Here is a 22,138-nt window from a genome sequence, read left to right as displayed (position 1 = left end):
TGTAACTTTATTTTCTTGGAAATACTTCTTAAGTGTTCTCCCTTTCCTGAACATGAATTTATGTCTAATGAAAACCATTAACATACAACAATAACAGCTTAGACCAATTCAGGTGAACCATCAATGCCTGTTTCCTGTTGGGTTTTTTTAGTTATTTTAAAGAGAAATGTGTGCCCTCAGTTCCTGTTAATCACAATACCCTTTCTGAGCACTTACTACTTCGAAAATCTCCAGAGCTAAATCCTGTCACCTCTGACCTCAGTCGACAATCCACACCATTGGTTTGACACACTGATTGAAATCTCGCGAAAATCATTAGTGCTGATTGCAAGTTGCTTTTTGAGTACATGTAGGTGGTGAAAATAAAACCAGAGCTGTCCAAAGAGCCCACACCGCGGTACCGCGACTACGGGAAGGAATTTACCATGATTTCAAGAGCAGGACCAGCCAGAAAAAATCACTGTAAGGAATCCCAGGTGAAGCTGCATTGGTGGGAGGGTGCATCCAGGACAGGTTCCCTGGAACAAGGATAGATAAACGAGGTTTAGCCTAATGCTGACTTTAGTCAAGGCTGCTTTTGTTTGCAGGCACTGCCAGGTGGCACTGTGGCCGCGTCTCCATGGATCGTGCAGACACACCTGCGCTCACCTGGCTCTTCAGCTGCAGAGGTGGATAAATAATAAAATCCTCAGTGTTCTGAAGTCAACTGAATTCACCCAAAACTTGGAGCTGGGGCCACATCCGATTTCTGCAATGGTGGCTGCACAGGAGGAGGTAGGGGACAAAAAAAAAAAAAAAAGAAGAAATAGAACTAGGAAACAGACAAATAAATATACAAATAAATAAATATGAATATTAAGTGACAAATCTATAGGTGACACAACTTGGGTGTTTTGAGGAACCACCCCGAGCAGTGACAGTGACTGGAGCTGTATTGCCATCTGGTGGCGAAAAACCCCAGTAAAGGGGGAAAAATGCCTTAAACTGACCTCAGACTTCATGTTTGAAAATAAGCAATGATTTACATTTAAATGAAAAATCTAATATTTCAATTAAAGAATCTGGCACTTAGAAATCAGGAGACAGATCAGACTGAAAGTGCAGCCTTAGTTCTGCTCTTTGAGTTACGAAAATTCCACTGATGTGCATGGAAAGGAATAAAACTAGAAAGGGTTGACGTGGAGTTCTCTGTGCTTAACGACGCTTTCAGATTTTACTTTGGTTTTAACACCAGAGCATTCAAGTAACCAGATCAGTTGTAAAGTTGGTTTTTGGTTTTGGTTTGGTTTGGTTTTTTTGTTAGTTCAGCTCTGGGCAGACGTCATGACTAAATGGGATTTCTCAAGACAATATCTGGTATTTTTGCCAAGCCAATGAAGAACATGCAAGTACATTTCAGAAACACGGAATTTCCTGGATTTGTTCAAACCTGAAGGAAACTTTTCACAGGAATTTAAGTGGAGCACCCCGGGACCTGCAGCCCAATGCGGAGCCTTCCAGCCCTTTTGCTTTCTTCCCTCTCTGAACATCATGTTTCTGCAAGAAATGCCTGTAAAAGAAATGCTGTCCGAAAGAAGATAAAATATTGTCTGAAGTCATCTGAGGAGTCCTGCTGTGGTGTATGAAGGTCTGAAAAATTCCATAACTGTTGGTTTCAGCCAGAAGGAGGTTTTTTCACCAGGAAAGAGGGGGTTTCTGGTTATTTACTTGCAGTTGTTTGTGTTATTTCACTGGGGAAGAAAGGAGGAGGAAAGGGGAGGCTCTGTTTTCCTACCAGGGAGATTTGAAAAATAACAGGCTTTATCTATTATTTCAGCTGGGGTTTTGGTTATTTTTCACTGAAAATCTGGAATAATCTTGGACCATGTAAAATTTTTCACTGAAAAAAAAGCTCATTTGACATTATTTTAAAAAGAAAAATTCTCAGTAACCCCAGTCTCCCAACAGCCTCCTCCTCTTTCCTGTTCAATGCAAATTTTCAACTGATGGTCTGTTGCCTCCTCCTTCAGCAGGGTTTTGGGTACCAACCTCACACTGCAGCGATGGCGAGGGGAAGGGATCACACACTGACACTTGCTTGAGTCAGCACTGCCGTTTGGTCTGGAAGGCCGGAAAAACAAGAGCGCACTGTTATTACTTGGACAGGAGCCCAACTGCATCATCTGCCCGCTCCGAGGGGAACCAGCACGCAGGGGGATGGAGGAGCCGGGTGAAAAGCCGCGTCTCCAGCAGCAGCATTGCCTGTTTGCTGGAGGGAGGCACCAGATTCCATCTATCGTGTCCACGCAAATCAAAAACAAGGTGATCTTTCTCTCTGGCTCTGCTAGTTCCTTGTTTCTCCCATATCAATTAATTACTCAGGAAAACTGTGCGACACGCTATACACAACACGGAGAGGGCATGTGCTTGCTATTTACTGGGTGTTCCTGTGTTTCTGTGCTGTCCCCGCAGCAGCCGGGCTTTGCTGTCCCCAGCACCCCTCCCCAGTTGCATTAATAGATGTTTTCCAGCTCTAAGGCAGGGAGCGATCCAGGGGCAGAGCCATCCTGCACCCTGCAAAACATCCTGCAGCAGGGATGCATGGTCAGGTCGTTACTTGTGCCAGGGCTGAGCTGCTCCGCAGGTCATGGATGGGGCTGGGGGGACGCCCTCCCAAAACAGCTGCTTAATTTCAAGTCAGAGGATGTTTTCTCCTTAAGCTAAGTTTGCTTTTTAATAAAGCCCTATTTAAGAACTTTCTTACCAGTTTGAGGCTTATGCATTGGAGCAGTCTAGACAGGAGGGGGTGGTGGGAAGTCTCATGTGGACTTGTCTCATTTTCCCAGGTGATATTTGGTTCAGGAAGCCAAGGCCACAGCTGTGTCATGGGCATTTCTTTCCCCTCGTTACTGAACAAGCGATGCTGGCGTGAGGTTGAGAGCAAGGCCAACGGGGAAAAGGGGAGTGAAGGCTAAAAGCAAAGCGAATATAGATTGAGTGAGGGAAAGAAAGGCAGCACAGAACAAAGTGTGAAAGGAGGTGAGAGGAGGTGGAGATCAAGGGTGGCAGAGAAGAAAAAAAAACATGGAAGCTCTTGGAACAGAGGGGAATTGAAAGTGAATTAAAAAAAGACAATGCGCACAAACACCCTCATCGCAGATGAATGGAGCCTACAGTGGGAGAGTCACAACTGCACCAGGAGGCCACACCTGGGGACAGCCGAGCCCTTGGCATGGTACCCAAGAGCAGAAATGCACCATCCTGTGCTGTGCACAGTGGCTGCGGCATCACACCCCACGGCTGCACCCCATGGGATGGCAGGGAAATCTGCCTGCGTTCCATATTCTGTTAATGCTTCCACTCTGTAATACTTGCAAAACCATTGCAACCAAAATCCCTCAGACCTTATTTCCAATAATAGGAAGTGAATGGCTCACTGTGATCTGAACTATAAACAGATTTCATGAATTCTGCCAGAAATTTAATATTGAATTATTTCTTTATGCCCACATGTCTTTCCTGGTTTTCTTAATTCTGCCAAATATTTAGCTCAGCAATCTCTTCTCTCAGCAACCCACACTCCTAGCTACATAATCCCATTTTTGGACCATTTTTTCAAATTTTGGCATTTTCCCAGAGCTGGCCAAACAAGCAAAACTGATCTGAGAGAACTAAAACAAATGAACGCGTTCAGCTCTCATTTGTGTTATTCGCAGCTCAGTCTGGGCTGCCAAGCGGCAGGATTTGGGTCTCACCAAGTCAATCCGGGTGAGCTCTGTGCCCTGGCTGGCACAGGTGCTTGGCACAGGGTGGGCTCCTTAATTTTAATGCTTTCTGAGTTTCATTTCTTTAAAATATTAATTTATCTAAAATTTCTTCTCAGAAACCCCTTGCTTAGAAAAGTCACTTATTGCTGCCATTGCTGCTATGAGCTCACCCGACACCTGCTATGATCTGTTTCTTCATCAAGAAACAGGATGAACGCACATGACAATTTTCAGAGTATGTGCTGCTTATTGTCTGACACATCGAAAAAACGGTGAGAAAATAAGCCTGGCTCAACAATCAGCTAATAAACCCCCCTGATTTCATGCAAACATTCACAATGAAGTGTCTTATCGCCTTTGTATGTTATGTTTCGAATTTTTCGCCCTTTGAATCAACTTTCAGCTGAAGAAGCCATTTAAGATAATGGATATTCAATCATTTGCTGTAGCCGCTGGCTTGGGCGTCCTGCCATAGTGGGGAGGTGACAGAGCTGTTCTCTGATGAAGTCCCAGCCTGGGGACAGGGACAGGGACAGCTGGCATCGCCGACTGCTCGCTGCTCCCATGCTGCAGCTATGTGTTGATTCACTCTTGTAATTGATTTGGGCAACACAAGGCATTCGGTTTCCAAGATACCACATCCTTCAGATATTTAAAAAATCAGAACCCTGGCAGTATATTATATTTGAATGTCGATGGATGATGTGTGTGTATTTATATACACACACTCATAGGTCTCTGTGTGAATTGAAAAGGGATAGATGGGCAGGGAAGCGTGGGTGGCCCCTGGTTGAGTCACCATGCACTCCATGTCTCAGCATGGCCTCGGTGGCTCTGCTGCCCTGGGCTTTGCACCACAGCTCTAATTAACACCCTGACCACGCCAAGTTATTAAAGAACAACTTCTGATTTATCTTAAAAAAATAAAAAGGCAGTGACCAGATTCCAGCTCAGCAAGGTACATGTTTGTTGCTGGTTTTGTGGTTCCTCACCGTGCCCTCCTGACCCCACGTTACTGAGCGGCTGCCACATGCTACATGGGGATCGCTGCCTTTGGCTTCCTAAATAAAAGAAATGTCTCAAGAAAAGAGAGGAAATTGCAATGATCTCCATCTGGCATTCCAGAAAAAAAAAATATATATGTTTAAATATTGGTTGATTTGGTTGAATATGATGAGCCCCCAGAGCTGCACGTACATCTTTGTGAGCTGTTTTGTAGAGGAAGAGGGAAAGCCCTGAAGCAGGCAGGAGGGGAGGAGACACCCTGGCAGGCAGATGGGGACACATGGGTCACCTCATCTTGGCCTGGCCCTGTGGGCATGAGAGGACGTGCTCGGAGAGGCAGAGCTCCCAAACTCCTTGCTCCGGGCAGCTGGAGCAAGAGCACCATTTAGTTAAATCCTGAGCTCTGCTGTGAGCCACACTGCAGCAACGCAGAGTTCTGCCTTGTCTTGAGGCCAAGACAAGGTGTAAGGTATGTTAAGAACGCAGATAAAACAAAGGTTTGCGACCACCACGATTTGGATTTAACTTTTAAAAGCAGTATAATAATTATAAGCAAAAATTCAAATACAATCCATTAGAAAATCTCCTGCTCAAGAGTTCTAAAGGCTTTTTTTACCTTTTCTATTAATAATGTTGGGTTACAGATTATATTCCATATGCTCAAAATTTCACACTGATGAGTATTTTTTCTAAAGGTGTTTCTTATTTCAAGGACAGAGATACTGAACTGGTTCAGCTCATGCCCTGAAAGAATGCGAGTCACTCCAGCATTTTCTAGCCAAGATCTGACTTGATAACTTTAATTTACTTTTTTTTTTTTTTGTGTGTGTGTGACTCCCTCAACTGATTAGTCACCTAAAATGTAACCAAAGGCTTATAAATGTGTATTTCTTACTCGTAATAAAAAGAAGGATTGTGTCCCTAAGGGGGTCTTACAAGGACCATCCAGCGCTGGTGGAGTAGATGCTGTGCCGCACGGGTGGGAAGCAAAGCTGAGCATCTCCAGCTCACACTCTGACTGACACTGACCTTCCTCGGCTGCTGAGAGGTTTCTGCACGTGCTGCACCAGGATGACAATAACCCATGTGTATGAATGGAGCTCCCTGAGGAGTCTGAATCTCTCTGGAAATCTGAAGGACAAAGCAAAAATGTTTTTGCAGCTCTAAGAAAGGGCTGCCAGCTGAAAGACGGTTGGTCTGGAGGCAAAACAGCCGCTTCTGTAGAACTTGATGTGCTTAATAATTCTCAGTAGAACTGAGAAGAAATTAAAACACAAATTGAGAAGCGCTGCACTCTAATGGAGAGAAAACAGAAGGAAGAAAGATGTTTTTACATAGAGGATGGGATGAGAATAGAAACAAAGAAGGGCTGAGAGCTGCACTAGGGCTGATCAACCTCCTTGTCACTTGCTGGAGTTAGGGACCCCGGGAAAGCTCAAACCACAATTTCCTGCCCAGAAACATTTTGAGATAGGAGGGACTGAGGTCCTTGGGGTGTGTGTCAGTAGAAAATAACTCAGTCCATGTGAATATTTCAATATGCTGAAATGAAAAAGCATTAGCTGCTGTTTTGGCAGGTGCTTTTCAAAAGGAACCACCAGCCTGTGCAGATTAATCGCCCACATTGGAGCCACGCTTGGGCGAGGAGCTGCCTGGTCACACTCAGCAGCCAAGGTGGTTTGCAGGTAAGCTCTCTTTTTTCCAACTTTTTTTCCAATAATGAAACGTAAGTGTCACTTTGACATGCCAACAGCATTAAAAAAGCAGCCCCAGAGCCTCAAAACAACTTGGGGAGAAGCCAGAACTGCAGGGTTGAAGTTAAACAAACAAGCAGACAAACCAGGAACATCAATTTTCATTTCCCCCGAGCCTTCCACAGATCTATCAGTGTGACACAAGGGGAGTCGGAAGGAAATGCTGAGCACTCAATGCAACGTTTTATAGAGGAAAAGTCTTTCAGGAAGAAAATATTTAAGGAAAAATATTATCCTGTATAGGAAAATGATACAACATGTTTACCCCATTGAAATCCCATCTAACTTGGTACTGGGACTTGGGCACTGCAAGGGGCTGGGCTCAGATAAGCATCAACCTTACTCAAAAAAATGTCATTTCTTACTATTAAATGGGTCCACAGTTTATATGTAGCTGTTAATGTGGACAGAATAATCTCTGAGTAAAACGTCTTCCATATACTAAGCTAAATAAGCAACATTAATAGCTGGATGTAAAATATCTGTAAAACCATAAAATACTTTATAACTGTCTAATAAAAACCCATTAAGCAACGGGGACTTTGTCATAACACAAGAAATATGTTGCTTCTGTTGCTGCAAGCTTAATAATTATGCTGAATCACCCATTGTTTGGTGATTCAAAATGTAGAAGGGTGTTTTGATTTAAATTTTTAAGAGTTCTCAGAGTTCATGTTCTTTAGAAAACCATGGCTGGAAGGCAGTTGTGGTGCTCTAAAATACACAATTTAGCACTAAATGCGAAGTTGCAGAGCTGCTCACCCAGCCACGTGCTGGCTAAAGCCCTTGTGGCTGAGCTCAGCGACTATTTTAGCTTTCGTTTAATTCCCTTCTTCAAGTCAATTTGAACTTCAGCCCATTATCATCTGCCTCTGTTTATGTGCATTTATAGTTACTTTAAAATTTTTAAATTAATATTTCAATGTGAATAATTTAAAGTATTTTAATTCTGACTATCTTTTTCAATGGTTCCTATAATTACAAGGTACGTCATTCATTTTAGGTTTAAATATGCTTCCTTCCCACACAAACCCTACATTATTTCTTTTTTTCTTTCTATTGCTGTTAACATATTTTAAAAGTGAGTCTTATTATTCTTTCATATTAAGAAATCAGATCTTCCTCTTTTTTTAAGAGTCTTACTTTTTGCTGTCCTTCTCAAGATGGTACTAGATTGTGTTGGTTGCAGGAAAAACTCTCAAGGGCTCCTCCTCCTCCTTTTATGAGATAAAGGTTGATGCTCAGAATTACAATTTTTTTAAAAAAAAACACAGCACTGCATAAAAGTAAGGCTTTATGTTCCCAGCTATAAGATACACTCATGGCTCTAAATTCTTGGGTATTCAGCATCTGTCTGTGTACATGATGGGGTCGAGATCAGCTGAGCTACAGTTGTAGCTCAAAAGAGGGAAGATGCAAAACCAGCCCTAGAGCGTGGTCCAGGGGTCCAGCACAGAGTCTTGGACAGAGGGATTATTGGGGTAAAAAAGTCATTTCACACTGCTCAAGCAGGAGCAAGTCTGTTTATGAAGTTCTCCAGGCTTTAAAAAGAAACAGCACGGCCAGGTCATTGCTGTAGAATTTCATTTTGATGCATCCTTTGCCTTTTCCCCTTCGCAGCATTTCAGCAGGAGGATCCAGACCTGGCTCCTTGCTGCCGTCATCTTCGAAATCTTCTTATGGCAGCTATAGGGCTCAGTTCTGATATTTCTAAACTCGGTGAAACCCCACTAACCGGTGAAATGTCATAAACTTCTACCAGGCTGGAGCTGAGCTTTCGTAGCTTCATTAGGGTTTTCAAGGTACCCTCTCCCAGCATTATTCTTGCTGTTAACAGAAGATGATTTGTTTACTCCATAGTGGTCTGGTTTGCCGGGTAATAGCCGTTCTTTAAAAGTCTGACCTCATTCTATTAGATGCTTCCTCTGTTGAGTGCTCCCATTTCTCACTGAAGCCAATACACAACATTTACTAAAAAAACCCTCCCATTAAAGGTGGTGAGAATCTGCCTCTCAGATGGCTGGACTGTATTTTCTCCTTATCAGTAAGAAGTCTGTTCATCTGTCATTTTTTACTGCTTTCATCTGTTCTGCCATGGCTACTGATCAATGCCTGTGACAGCTCATCATTAAAAGGAGAAGCAGCTCTTTCAGTGTCAAAGTACCTTGTCGAAAACTCCTCATAATCGCTCGTCCTCGTAGATTTACAGCAAATGAGAAAATAGTACAAAGAATTGGGAACAGTCGCAAGTAGTGTCCTTTCCTAACTTAGCATTCGGCTGCCCCATGAGCGCTGTCTTGCATTAAAGCAGTAAAAAAAACAAGATAACAAAATGACTGAAAAGCATTTTGTGGCATTTCCCAGTATAAAAGATACGGTTTAAAGATAAATTGCCATTGTAATCACTGCTTCAGATTTGTCCAGGGAAAGTACAATGTGACTGGGAGAAATAGTTCTGTCTTTGCCGGTGCTGTGGTATCAGATTGAACGGTCAAGACTGAGCTTGGCGGAGGAGTTAATTAGAAAGATAAATAACAAGCAGTTCGGAGTTACAGTACATAGAGATGCTGTATTCAATACATGTGTATTAACATGAGGTAGAGGGACAGTTCAAAGACAGAATTGCATCCTTCCTTAGTCTTTTAAACAAAGCAGAATGTGACTGTAAAGGCTTCTCAGCCCGACACCCAGCCTAGCACAAAGTTTCAAATAAGTTCTAGCTACTTACCTGCTCATCTGCATGTAATACTGTTATTTGTCTAATTGTTTCTATTCTCGTATGTTTGGTAGGTAAAAATGCAGTAAAGCACTTATGCAGGAAAAGAAAAGGAAAGTAGTTGAGATGATTATTCTGTTATCAGTCATGACTAAGATGAAGAGAGATACACTAGCAAGACATTGTTCCTAAAATAGATCTCTTGCAAACAAGAAATGTCAGTCAAATGAGGTTTAAATTAAATTCCTGATAGCAATTACTTACAGAATGATCATGCTCCCATTGAAATTGTTATGAATATTTTCACCATTTTTAATGGAAAAAAGAAGTTGGGCTTCGGTTAGTGCTTCTGACATGTATTTGAGAATGTCCTCAGCTTTCACCATGTGCTTATATCCTGCTGAACTCAAAGTCACACTACCACAAAATGCACACGTGGCTGAACGGTGGCTTTAAGCAAGACTCTTTGCACAGGACAGTATGAAAATGAGTTTGGCTGAAAAACCGGCACTCACAGGCAGTATTGAATGGCCACAAACAAGTGACCTCACTGGGAGGAGAAATGATGAAGTGCAGAAATGTGATGTGCATTTCAAATAAAGAATTGATGAGTCAAGTCGTGCCCCAATTGGAACAGAGGCAAAGTCAAGATGGCTTGAAAATAACCTTGCTCATAGTGGAGAAGAAAGAGCAATCAATCCGAGTTGTGGTGACCCCCAGAAGGCAGAACAGCGGTGCGTTGGGCAGGCAGGCTGATTTCTCTTCCTCCCGAGCAGGGATTCTTTAAGTACGACTGCTGCAGCAGTTATCTGAAGACCTAAACTAATATCACTGAAGTGGTATTCAGCAGCCAACTCGCTATTCCCACTAATGTACCTATTAGTCATGCAGTCAAGTCCTTTCGTTCCACAATAAGGAGTAAACAATTTCTAAATATATTAGTTCAAATCAGTACCTTTATGCTGCAAGATACAAACAGCTACCTCTGAATTATTTCTGACAGATACTAAGTCCCTATATAATTTTCCAGGCTGAGACATTTTTCTAAGCATGGCTCAGTAGGAATTTAATTATAATCTTCCAAAAATGGGAAGAGTTTTCACCTGAGATGATTAGGATACTGTTTTGAGGCATGATACGTGGGCTCCTAGCTAAAGTTAGGAACTGGTAACATCTTTGGCTCTGTATCATTTCAGAAGCAACACCCTCTACTGTCACAAAAACTTCCCTGAAGATTGAGATCACGATGATTTGGGATGCAATTGATTTCTTAAGTGTTCATTATTGTTGATACATTTGCGTATTGGAACATCATGAAGGTTTATTTTGTGCTCTGAGGCAAAATTCACTGTGAATTTCAGTTGAAATTTTCAGGCTTGGTTTCAGTTTCAAGGATTAAACAGGTTTGAAGATAAATAATGAAGCAAGTTGTCAAAAATACAGAAGTATGTGAGATTTGGATTAAAAAAATAAATGAATAAACAACCCATTGTTTGTGGTAGATTTGCCATCTGTTGGTGTATGCACACTGCTGCAGTAATTTTTTTCAGTATTTAATTACTTTTTCTAACCTGTATTGGGCCCACTTAGCCTTAAGAGTTTATATGAGAAATACAGTTGCTGAAGTTCTCTTTGGCAGTCTTTGGGAAAGAGCTGCATTACCAAAGAAATTCTTGTTGATGAGTACTTAGAATGAGGTTTGGTAAAGCTGGGCCTTTGGGTTTTTCATGGTAAGTAATCATGTAGAGGCTGGAGCACAGCTGTCGTGGCTTTTCTAAAAACTGTACGCAAAGCCTGAGTATCCATCTCCACGGTGTTGCTCGTGGATGTAAACCAAACTCCCTCCTTACTCGATCGCTGCTTGTGCACCCAGTCTTCACGGGAGGCCTGTAATTTACTTCAAGTCACTTGCCAAAGGACATCGATAGCTAATGACTGCTCATTACTTTCCTTTCTCTATGTCATTTGTGCACATTATTGATAGTGATTTTATATTTACTTCCAGATCACTAGTGAAAATGTGTGCAGAGAAACCAGAATATCCCCACCCTTCATTTACCAGTGACTAAACAGCCCAGGAATCTTCAGCCTGGGAAGCAGAGCAGAGCACGGTAGGATGTGGATGTGGGATATATGTGATGTGAAGAAGGTGATTAATCACCCTCCCTTTCAATATAAGGCTTGCGAACATCAGATGAAACTAAGCAGCAGGCCCAGAATGAGATATTTTTACAAGAAGGTTTAGTTGTGGAACTTGTTTTAAGATGTTATGGTTGCTGAAAATTTAAATATTCAAGAAGGTTTGGGCAAATTGATGGAAGAAATATCCTTTGAGACTATTCTGTACAAGATATCACCTCTGGCTCAGGAAACCTGAACTGCTGGAGGCTGAAAACAAATTTTAGAGAAGTATCCTTAGCTACCGCATACCCTGTTCGGATTTTCTGTGTGGTACCTGCTTTCTTGGTCAGGGCTGGAGACGGGATACTGGATCTTTAATTTGACTGGATGTAGCTTTTTGTTTGACCACACAACTTCTGAGATGTGTCAGTGGGTGGTTTGTTTCACTCAGTTTGAGGGGGAGGAGGAAATTAAACTGTAGAACATTGGAATTCAAAATGCATTTTGAAATTTAGGAAAACTAGAAAGTTTTAAATGAAAAAAAATTTAGGTAAGCATCAAAAAATTTAGTGCCTATCAGAGGTTTTCATTCCCTACGTAATGCATATGATCAGCAGAGATAAATGAATTGTATTTTCCATATGGCTGAGATCTTTGTTTAGCTCATTTTGGGCAAATGTGGCAAAATTTGCTGGTATATTTGTCCTGTGGTCCTAAAACAGCCTGAGAGAAGAGTGTTGCTTTGAAAGTGAGAGTGAAATAGCAAGTACCAAGGAACTTTCTTAAGGTGTTAATCTAGGAGCATCATCTCAAATTGGCTTCCTTTTTTATCCATAAGTGAGCTTTTAAAAACTTGCTACAAAAGGATGAAATATGTAGATGGAAAAATACAAACATGAAGAGAAAGTGGGAATTCACTAAGGGCCTTTTCACTTGCGCTTTATACACTCAGAAGAACCATAACTGAGTACAAAAGTGATTCCTCCTGTTTCTTCACATAACTGACTTCTCTTACTCCTGTGGCGTGGGTCAAAGCACACAATAAACTGTTTAACAACATCACACTGTTTATATTATATTTTACATCACATTTATGTAAATACAAACAAACTTTGCTCTATTTGCATTTTTAAAATATCAATATCTACAAGATGGGATATGGACTCTAACGTTTCTATTTTGTATTCAAACTAACTCAGTATTGACTAGAGTTTTTGCCACAGTAAACTTAATCCAAATACAGACCAGTTCCTCCTCTGGAACAATTCTGGCACAGACACAGGCACACAACTATACATTTTTGATGCATCAGGACAGTTCTTTTTCCTCCTCGTCTGGGAAGGAGTCACGCTAACAGAAGCGTGCTTTGTACCCACGTAAATTCATCCACACAATAGGAAAGAGTTGTACTTGCTCGAGCTGTGCAAGTGTTGTTAAATCGTGCCGTACAAAAGATTAAAGGTGAAATTATGGTGAACTGGAATAAACTTGCCCTGAAAAATTAACTGTATCTCCCCCCCAAACTACCTTCACAATAAATACCAGAGTTAACAGTCTGCCTTGAACAGAATCTACAAAAGCTAAATTTGTACCTGTTCTCTTTCAGGGGCTTTTCCTTTGTAGTAAATAAGAAAAAAACCTCAGTCTTGGCTTGGGCAGTTTCCTCAAACTTTGCTTTTTGTGTAGTTTCCTTTCTGAGATCTCATTGAACCAGATACTGTTCACGTATCCCCTGATTCACGCTGGTTTTTCTGCTTTGCTTTCCAGGGTGGAGCTGCACTGTCCTGGCTGTGGGGAGCACGGTTCGGATTCCAGTATCATTAACGGGGGGGAGGATGATGACATTCTTATTTTCCTTTCTTGAAAAATGTTCTGGGTGAATGAACACAAAGTTTCCAGGATTCTTCTGAATAAATCTTGGTTTGGGACAAAGCTGATAGTTGGAGTCTGTGTTACTGACACCAAATAAGCTGCAGATCCTGTTTATTATCATTATTCCTTCCCTATTAGGCTCAGTAAAAGACCATTCTCAGCAACTTTGCCATCTCATTGAATTAATGTTAAAGTGAATAAATATTTAGAAACTGGTTACTTTGAAACCTTCATCTAATAAAAGCACCTGACCTATGAAAAAGTGGTTATAATGTCATACTGATCATACAATGACCTGCTGAGGAACACAATGGGCAGAACCTGCTGAACAAACTAAGGGAGTGGAATATAAAAAATATTCAGCTGAAAGCTGTGCACCAAATGAGATCCAATATCCTCATCTGAAAACTGCACACCAAATGAGATCTGATAGCCATACAGTCATGGACCTGGGCTAGATTAGATGCTCTAGAAAAAGATACAAAAAATATCTAAATATATAATATTTAAATATTCATTTGAAACCAAAGACCCAAGGCCTTGGTCTTCCTAAATTAATGACTTGCTATTATATTGTTGATGTTTCATGTCTCTATAAAAGGCCATCTGGGAGTAGAATCTTGCTAAGTTTTAAATTTCAGTGGCCTATTGTTGCCTTTTAATTGAATATCTTTTGCTATTTTGGCTGTGAGACCTAAAGAAATTCTGAATTTACTTTTTCTTATTCAGTATTTATCTACACATATCCTAATTTCCCTTTTTATAGTCTTTGACATGAATAACAATCCTAACTTGATTATTGCTTTTTTCTGAACTTTGGGCATGCAGGAAACTGGTTTGCAATCTCTTACTATTTGAGGCAATGGGAAAAGTCAGATGCAGGGAAATGCCATCTGCAACACCAGTTGTCACCGCAAGTTCTTGCTGAGCACTCAAGCACATTCAAAAAGTCACTTCTGACTTGATTACCTTTATATGTAAACTAAGATGTGCCTCATGGCGCTGCTCAAGCACATATTTCATCTCACAGAAAAGATTTGGCCACTGGACTCACTGTGGACGTTCACCAGTTACACGAACAGAGCTGCGGGTGAAGCAAAGACCCATGCAGCTGAGCCTTGACCCTTCATCTTCCTTCAGTTACGTGCTCTAAAAGCTCCATGTTCGCAAAAATAATGTTTACAAGTGACCTAGCCTAAACAGTTCTATGTTTAGAGCATAAATTCTCTCTCAATATTAAGTACTGGTTACTTTGGTCCTATTAATACATTTTCTTGCACAATTTTTTATTCTCTGAATGATGAACATTCCTGGTGCACACTCCCCTTTCCAGGTTAAAACGTTTGTCTTCCATGGTTGAGATGCAGGGTTTTAAGGCCAGGTTTGCGATGGCGAAGCTGAGGTGCCCGCTGGTGGGTGCCGCAACGACACATTCACAATGGGCAACTCTTCAGCAGGGAACAGGGAGCAGCTGGCTTGGTGAAACAGGTCATTCTCATTTAATCAAGGACTACAGCCGCACAGCATCTTATAGTACACACTTGTATGATGACTGACTTCTAGCCTTCAAAAGATGTATTTCTGATATTATCATCTAGTGTTTCCCATCTCCTATGATCAAACACTGATGGAGAAATATTATTTTTTCATCCGTGTGTTTTTTTCTACCCTCTCAGGTTTGGAATACTGTAGTGTTTCTCTCCGAACACATGCTTGGAAACAAAGGCGTCCACCCCCGGTGTCAGTAACCAGGGTGAAGCAGCAGCTCGGCTCCCTCCACGCTTTTCACCTCACCAAGAACCCAGGGGGATCCAGGCTGTGGCTTTCCACTTCCCACCCTGTGTTTCATCTCCTGCCACCACTGAATTTGGAAAAACTAAACTAAACTCTTTGGTTTTCTCCCCCGCTCTGTCCCTTCACGGGGAAGGAGAAGCTCTCTCCTCAGGGCCGGGCTGCTCGGGTTCCGCCATCCCTGGAGGGAGCTCGGCGGGGGAATTCCGGGCACTTCTCTGTGGGACGACGATCTCTCAGCACTGACGTAACACGATGGCTCTTTTTGCTCTCTCTCGCTTGGTTTTAAGCGCCCCCGCGCCGCTCTCCGAGCCCCTCCCTCAGTGTCCCCTCAGCCTCAGGCGGAACGCCCCGCTGCCCCCGGCAGCTCCGCGCCGCCCGCCCTCACGGCTCCTCACCGCCGGCCCTCAGGCGGGGGGCAGCGCCCGGTAACCGCAGCCCTCCCCGTGCCGCAGACCGGCGTGTGTCTCCCTCAACGCAACCGAGGGACCGTTAACGGCTCCGTGCGTCACCGCGCGTCACCACCCCCCCCCGCCATGCAGGGGATTCTCCGGCCCGCCCTGACGTCATCCCCATGCCGCGCAGGCCCCGCCCCCGCCGGCCGCCATGTTGGGGGGTGTGCGCGGGGGAGCGCAGAGCGGAGCCGCCCCCGCCGGCCGGCAGCAGCAGTAGTCGGAGCTCCGCCGCCGCGCTCCATGGGCAGCAGGACGGGGCCCGCCGCGGCCGCCTGCCGCTTCTGAGCCGGCCCGCGGGCCGGGGGATGTGCAGCGGCTGCCCGGCTAAGAGGAGAGCCGGGACATGGTGCCGTTCGCTCCGCTGGAGGACGCGGAGGAGCCGGAGCCCTGCCACAAAATGGAGCTGTACGTGAGCGGCGGCGAGGTCAGTGTGCGGCCGGGCCGGGCGGGGCTCCGGGCACCTGCCTCCCGCTCCCCGGGCCCCGCCGCCGCCTGGGAGCGGCCGGACCGTAACGCCCCCGGCTCCGGCCTCTCCGCGCCGGCCCCCGCCCCTCTGCGGCTCCCCCCCGCTCCTCGCCTTGCTGCCCGCGGTCTGTCCGCCACCCTCCCGCCCCGCGCCGGATCCCGGCGCCGCCACCGCTTCCTCGCCTCCCGCGGGATGCCCGCCCGCCCGGGCACCTGGCCTGCTCACACCTCCGGGGCACCGCGCCGGCACCGGCCTTCCCGCGAGCTCGGCCCGGGGCGGCCCGTCCCCGCCTCCGCCGCCGCGGGAGGGCCTGTCCCCGCGGGCCTCCCCCGCCGCCACCGCCTCGCAGCCCGGCCGCGGCTCTGGGGCTGGAGAGGCGGCCACAAAGCACCGTCCCCTCCCGGTGCGGGCTGCGAGGCGGCGGGAACACGTGTGGAGTTTCGGGGGGAACCGAGTCGCTGTGTGGGGATGGTGCGTGTGAGGGAGCGTCAGCGGCCGGCCAGCGTCGTGTCGCGTTCTTATCCGTGTCAGTTGTCTGTTCCTAGTTAACATACAGCTCTGGAGATTTCTTTGTAAACTCAGTTTTATGGCTGTAGCTCCTGTAGAAAGTTAGTGAAACTTCTGAAAATTTGATTGTACCGATCTGGATGCGTGTCCAGGTAGGTTGTCACTAGTAGAGGTCTCTTTGCTTTTTCTTTGAATAACCATATCATAACTCTCCTACACGCAACTAAAATAAAGAATCAGGAGTGTGTGGCAGAGGTTTGGATGCTTAAACATTGTAAAGAACAAGGAAAGACTTCAAGTGTTTGCGAGGTATTGCTTAGCACTCAAGGTGCACCCGTAAGCAAGTACCAAATGCTATTTTTTAAAAAATAAGTGGTAAAACTGGCTGTGCTGTAATAATGCATGTATCTCGGCAGAATGCGATGCTCGAGTGTTAAAACTTAGGCACTTTGCAATCAGAAGCGTAAGATTGCGTGTCAGGTATCGTCAAGTATGACAAATAAAAGATTACACCTAGGTGTATTTGACACACAAAAGATGTTATCTAAATAAAGCTCCCTAAAACTGGTCCGACTTGCTTTCCGGGATGCTGTCGGATTTTCTTATCCTAAGAAAAAAGGCTGTAGCAAATTCATCTCTTAAGTACAAAGTACACGAAACAGACAGGTTAAAGTTTTAGGAAGAGTGAAAGAATATCCTGTAAAGAATCTTGTTGACATTTTATTTTCTGATAAAAAATGATATATATAAAGGAAAACCCCAGTAATTTGTGATAGGAACACAACCATGAGGTTTTACATTTCTTAGGGTTTTTTAAGAAATCTCTTTTCTGTAGTTGTATCTACAGAGTTCCACTTTCACGTACTGTAATTACTGGACGTGCATTTCTACACCGTGGCTGCTAGACTTTTTAACGCTTTGAAATATTCTAATGATCTAATGATGCTTGATGCAGTCTCTGTACCTTAATATTAGAGAAATCCTAATTAAGCTAGTGAAGCTACATGTAAGGATTAAAAAGTCAGCAGAAGTATTATGGCTTATTTGTTAATCTAGTGGTTTGTAAAAATAATATAGGTATGAATATAAAAATAGTTAAGGTATGAAGCTTATTGAGGGTCTGAGAACTTTCTTGGTCCCCGTGATCTGTTCTTGAAGAATATTGGGGTACCTCAATGTTAAAATAATAAAACTGAAGAGTATTGCAGTTGAAATGTAAACATTTATGGCTGTTGTGCATCTGTCAGTATTTTTTGACTGGACAGATACCCCTCCACCAAGGCTGATGCTACTTTCAGAGCGTTGTGTTCAGCTCTGCTTTTGTGTACAGATTTTGCCATAAATGTTGTCTTGGCAGTTAGAAGGAAGCTGAGGAGCCAGCCCAGCAAAGCTCAGCCAGGGGGTTCTGCTGATGGTGGTTACGTTTCAGTGATTTTTTAAAAAATTTGACTGGGCTTGGGCTGATAAAAAGACGTGAGCTGGTTGTAGGAGCCTGGTTCTGAAGTACGCTTCTGAAACCAACAGAGCAGAGGATGATGGATGTCCCAGTGAAACAGTGTTTGTAAAATCTGGAGGCAACTGTTTGCAACAGTCCTTCTTGAAATTGTATTTTCCTCAAGCCCATACATGAACTACTTGCTTAACAGGGTCTGCATAAAACTATTGCAGTTGTGCACTCATTAAAATGAGACATCACATTTGTTACATCTGTGTTACGTTTGGCTCACGGTGTTTTGAGGCTTCATTTTACCAAAACCATTTTCTTCAAGTTGTGTATGAAGTTCCCGAATTACGTTAACAAATATTTGTTGTTGCCATGATGCTTTATATTAAGTGCATGGCAGGGATGTGTATACTTTTCACTTGTTGGAATTCTACATTCACGTTGTTTGGGGATTTAACAAAGGTTTATTTTGCATCAAAGTTAAATTCGGTTTGGGTTCTTCACTTTAATTTTATAGAATTAATTGTAGCCTATAGTACTTACTACAACCTTACATTGGCAATCTGGTACGTGTCAGTGACCTTGGACTTGCTGGAAATACAGTCAACAGTATTACTGTAAAACTGTCCTATAGTTTGAAGACTGACTAACAGTACTTATTTGTAGCACAGGAGGAAAATGCAGAGAAACAGTTCTCTGAGGAATCTGCTCCTTGACAACCTTTAGGATTATGTTGTTAGAAATAACTTTGTTTCCAGTGAAGAACAAATGTAATCTTGAAGATAGGAAACACACTTTCATGCTTTACGGCGTAAAACCAAAATGAACTGCTGGAAGAAATTTAGGAATTAATTATTTTGCCTTTTTTCCACATTGGTTGTCTCTGAAGTGCCCAGAATTACATTTGGGACTGTATGCTATCCTGTTCCTGTCTGATCTTACATTCCTAGGGCAATGCCACTTGGGAAGCAATTTTGTGACTGTGGGAATTCCTTAAAAATGGGTAGGAAGGGTTGGCGTCATGCAGATTAAGCTTCAAATATTCAGTGAGCTTCTTTCCTCCTAAATATAGGATTAAGAAGTATTTTCATGGTAATAGAAGTAGGTATAAGGATGTTGATTATAATCAACTGTTACAGGTTATTAAAATATTTCAGTCTACAAAGAAATGTGAAAGTAAACATTAACATTTTCTAGACCAAGATGAATGAAATTCAAAAATCCTTGGAATTGGGCAGAATTACAGTCATTTTGGATTTTTCTGCCTGTTTGATAGAAGTAGTTTTGCCTGCATTTAAAAGAAGTGTAATTGACTGAAGTGCCTGCTGTTTGCAGTACATGGATATTGTGAGTTGCATAAACCTGACCTCATAGGCAAATATTTATTTATGAAATGAATACTTCAGAAACCCGTTGCTTAATGGGCTGAGAGTGATGAGGAAGACAAGGCTGAAACAACCAAGTGACTAAAAATCCAATTATTCTGCCAGGAAAGTGGGCTGCATTGGAAGTTGCTGTCTTCCAGAGGGCATGTTCATCGGTTGAGCTTTGCTGCTGTTGTACCTAATCAGTAGCCCAGGCCAATTTCAATAAATACATCTTTGATTTGGGCAATTAGTCCATCTTCTTAAGCGTGTTCTGAGCCTGGTCTATCAAAGGCCACTGCATTTTGTCAGCGTTAGGAGTTGCATAACTCCTCTGTGAGTAATTACTGGCAGTGACGTGGATGACTCAGCTACCTAGTTTTGTGCATCTCTGAAAATCTCCACAATTAGGTGGTGTTCTGCTAAGAAAAAAAAAGTGTTCAAGTTACACACAATACTAAGTGCCCTCAGCCATTGCAGCAATGTACAGTTTTTATAAAGATTCAGGAGAACAAAGTGCCTTTAAAAGAAAAAAAAATAAGCACATTAATACTCTTAAATGGAAAACAATGAGTGTCTTTATGCATTGAAAAGTGCTGCATTACAATAATAGTAATAATTCTGGTTTGGTATACCACTTTTGAAGGTTGTTTTGGAAATCTGCTCTGGTATTCTGAGTCTCTAAAAGGAGCCGGGGGTCTGGTTGAGGTCGCTCACCTTGGTTCCTGCAGGATAGCTTGGGAGAGACTTTGCCATAACCCTGATTCAGAAGAATGGTATGATTTGTTAACTCCATATGTAGAATTTTAAGTATTTATATAGATGCACTTCTTTACTATGTTTACTATGTTAAATCTTTGCTAGGTTTAAATCTGACCCTTTTCCAGTATTCTCTAATCTGCCAATAAACCCGTGTGGCTGCTTTATGCCCTTGATTATGGAGTTAAAATCATCTCCTGAACAGGCGGTAGTGGAAAGATCCCAAGTCCTTCACTAGTTGAATGATCCTGTGCTTGAGGTCAGGTTTGTGGCTTGTCATAGCTATGACTAGTCTGAGACACACGTAATTCTCCCTGATCTCTGATAATGGGAAGGATCAAAATGTTCTCTTAAAATCAGTAATTATATGTTGCTGGAGGTTTGGTGTCCTGTCTGAACGTGTGATTTATTTGCCACAGGAAAAGAACTTTATAACTTTCCCTAGTAATTGATTATGGGTTTAAGTTTTTTTTTTGTTTGTTTGGGTTTTTTTGTTTTCGGTTCTTTTTTTAAGGTAGACGGCTTTATCTTCTTTCACTTGGTATGTTTAAAAAGAGCTTGAGTTACCCAGACTCTTCCTTTTGTACAAGGAGCTGAGGAACGGAGGTTTGTGCAGGCGGCGAGCAGAAAATTCAGCATAGACCTGTGGAGTCTGACATGGGTGCTGCCATCAGCAGGACGACCTTCCCCTGGGCACCTGCTGGGACTTCCAGACATTAAAAAATAAATAAGTAAACCCCTCACCTGTTTAGCTGTGCACAGAACCCCCAGATTTCTCAAATGTATCTCAGGAAAAAGTATTCAATAGGCCAATGTGTTGCTAATTAAATTAATGATGAAAAATCTCTGCAGATGTAGTTTGAAATAATTGAGGAATAAATGTGGTCTTAACAGGGTTTGGTTTTTTTAAAGGATTTTTTAATTTTTTTTTTTTTTACAAAGTCTTTTTGAAACAATTGGGGTTTCTAATGTAAGCTTCCACTCCAACATTTTTGAAAGAAGTATTTAAAGTAATGCTTTTGTATGTGGGGAAGCAAACTGGTTTGTCTGGTGTTCATTTGGAAACATTGAAAGGTGTAGGTCTGGTGACTGGACCTGCAGTAACTTTGCAAATGAAGCACAGTGAAGGAGAAACCACGGAGGGTGCAGGAGCTTTTGTTGATCTGTATGTAGAATTCTACATGTTTGAAGCCAAGCAAGATTATATGTGAGTGGTGATAACTCTTTCTGCTTCTAGTAATACTATGATTGTAAAATTGCCAGTTTTGTTTTTTCTGTAAAACTTTTATTTCTGTTTGAATGCCTAAATGAAGATGTATGAAATCAGGACAGATTGAACCAGCTTTAAATCTTCTTCTGTTTTTCCATGTAGTTAAACATTTTTACTGACCATTTGTTTAGCTGCTTTTGGCCAAAACCTGTAGATCCACCAAATCATAACACATTTACCATGGAAACTCTTAAAACATCCTTAATAGGGGGGAAGATGGTTCTAATCTTTGGTAATGCTGGAATTACTCTGTTCTGCTGTAATTGTCAGTAGGAAAACATGTGCAATAGTAGTTAAGCCTTTTCCCAGCCCGCAGAGCCTTTGGATGTTCTCCCAAGGTGATGGGTACAGTCCGGGATCCATCACAGCAATTATATTTAAATCAGAAAGCAGATTGTGCTGTGTTACCTTGGGGACAGTTTGGCATCAGAGGATCGGGGCTCAGCCCCCACTTCTGGAAGAGCCAAGTTTCTTACCTGCCAGGTTGTCTGACCTTAACTTTATCTTTTTTTAATATATATATATATATATAGTGGGTTTAGTTATTTTTAGACTGATCAACAATGCAGAATGCTTTCTCTAACTTCATAATTTTTTCTTAAATTTGGAAAGTATTGATACCGTTTGCCTAAATGTCTGAGTTTAGTTTGTCTTAATGAATGTTAATATTTAAGACATTTAGTTAATTGTAGTTTAGCATTACTGAACAGCAAAATGATTCAAGGATGAAAGAATCTCCCTCAAAATAATGATCCTTTCTTCCTTCCACCTGTTCCCTTTATAAATAGACATGCTTTCTAATTTTCAATAATGAATTCAACTTGTGCCTTCATAGATATTTAGTAATGACTTAGACATCAGAATTGTT

General features: G+C 42.5%; 1 protein-coding gene and 2 long non-coding RNA genes across 5 annotated transcripts in view; 2 read left to right on the top strand and 1 right to left on the bottom strand.

Moving 5' to 3' along the window:
• Positions 1 to 430: 430 nt before the first annotated feature.
• LOC139828839 (uncharacterized) lies at positions 431 to 2,143 on the bottom strand. 2 transcript variants are annotated; one of them, XR_011740862.1, is made up of 3 exons: positions 2,029 to 2,143; positions 639 to 760; positions 431 to 518 (listed from the first exon to the last, which is right to left on the bottom strand). It is a non-coding gene; the product is annotated as an uncharacterized lncRNA (long non-coding RNA). The 2 variants fall into 2 exon arrangements; XR_011740861.1 differs by having other exon boundaries at positions 649 to 760.
• On the top strand, positions 2,016 to 11,327 carry LOC139828840 (uncharacterized). Its single transcript, XR_011740863.1, has 3 exons — positions 2,016 to 2,301; positions 6,329 to 6,436; positions 11,227 to 11,327. It is a non-coding gene; the product is annotated as an uncharacterized lncRNA (long non-coding RNA).
• A 4,305-nt stretch (positions 11,328 to 15,632) lies between these two features.
• Positions 15,633 to 22,138, top strand: part of RPS6KA6 (ribosomal protein S6 kinase A6) — a 40,007-nt gene continuing 33,501 nt past the window's right edge. Inside the window, exon 1 of one of the 2 annotated variants that reach the window (XM_065846179.2) lies at positions 15,633 to 15,884. In XM_065846179.2, the coding sequence (XP_065702251.1) occupies positions 15,804 to 15,884 (81 nt within the window). In that variant the 5' untranslated portion in view covers positions 15,633 to 15,803. Of the gene's footprint in view, positions 15,885 to 16,445; positions 16,586 to 22,138 lie in introns of those variants that run through there. The other variant, XM_071813463.1, reaches the window with a different exon arrangement.

Source organism: Patagioenas fasciata, chromosome 11, assembly GCF_037038585.1.
Source record: "Patagioenas fasciata isolate bPatFas1 chromosome 11, bPatFas1.hap1, whole genome shotgun sequence".
Lineage (NCBI taxonomy): Eukaryota > Metazoa > Chordata > Aves > Columbiformes > Columbidae > Patagioenas > Patagioenas fasciata.
The sequence above is the reverse complement of the archived record's forward strand: the minus strand, read 5'-3'. Positions and strand labels throughout refer to the sequence as shown.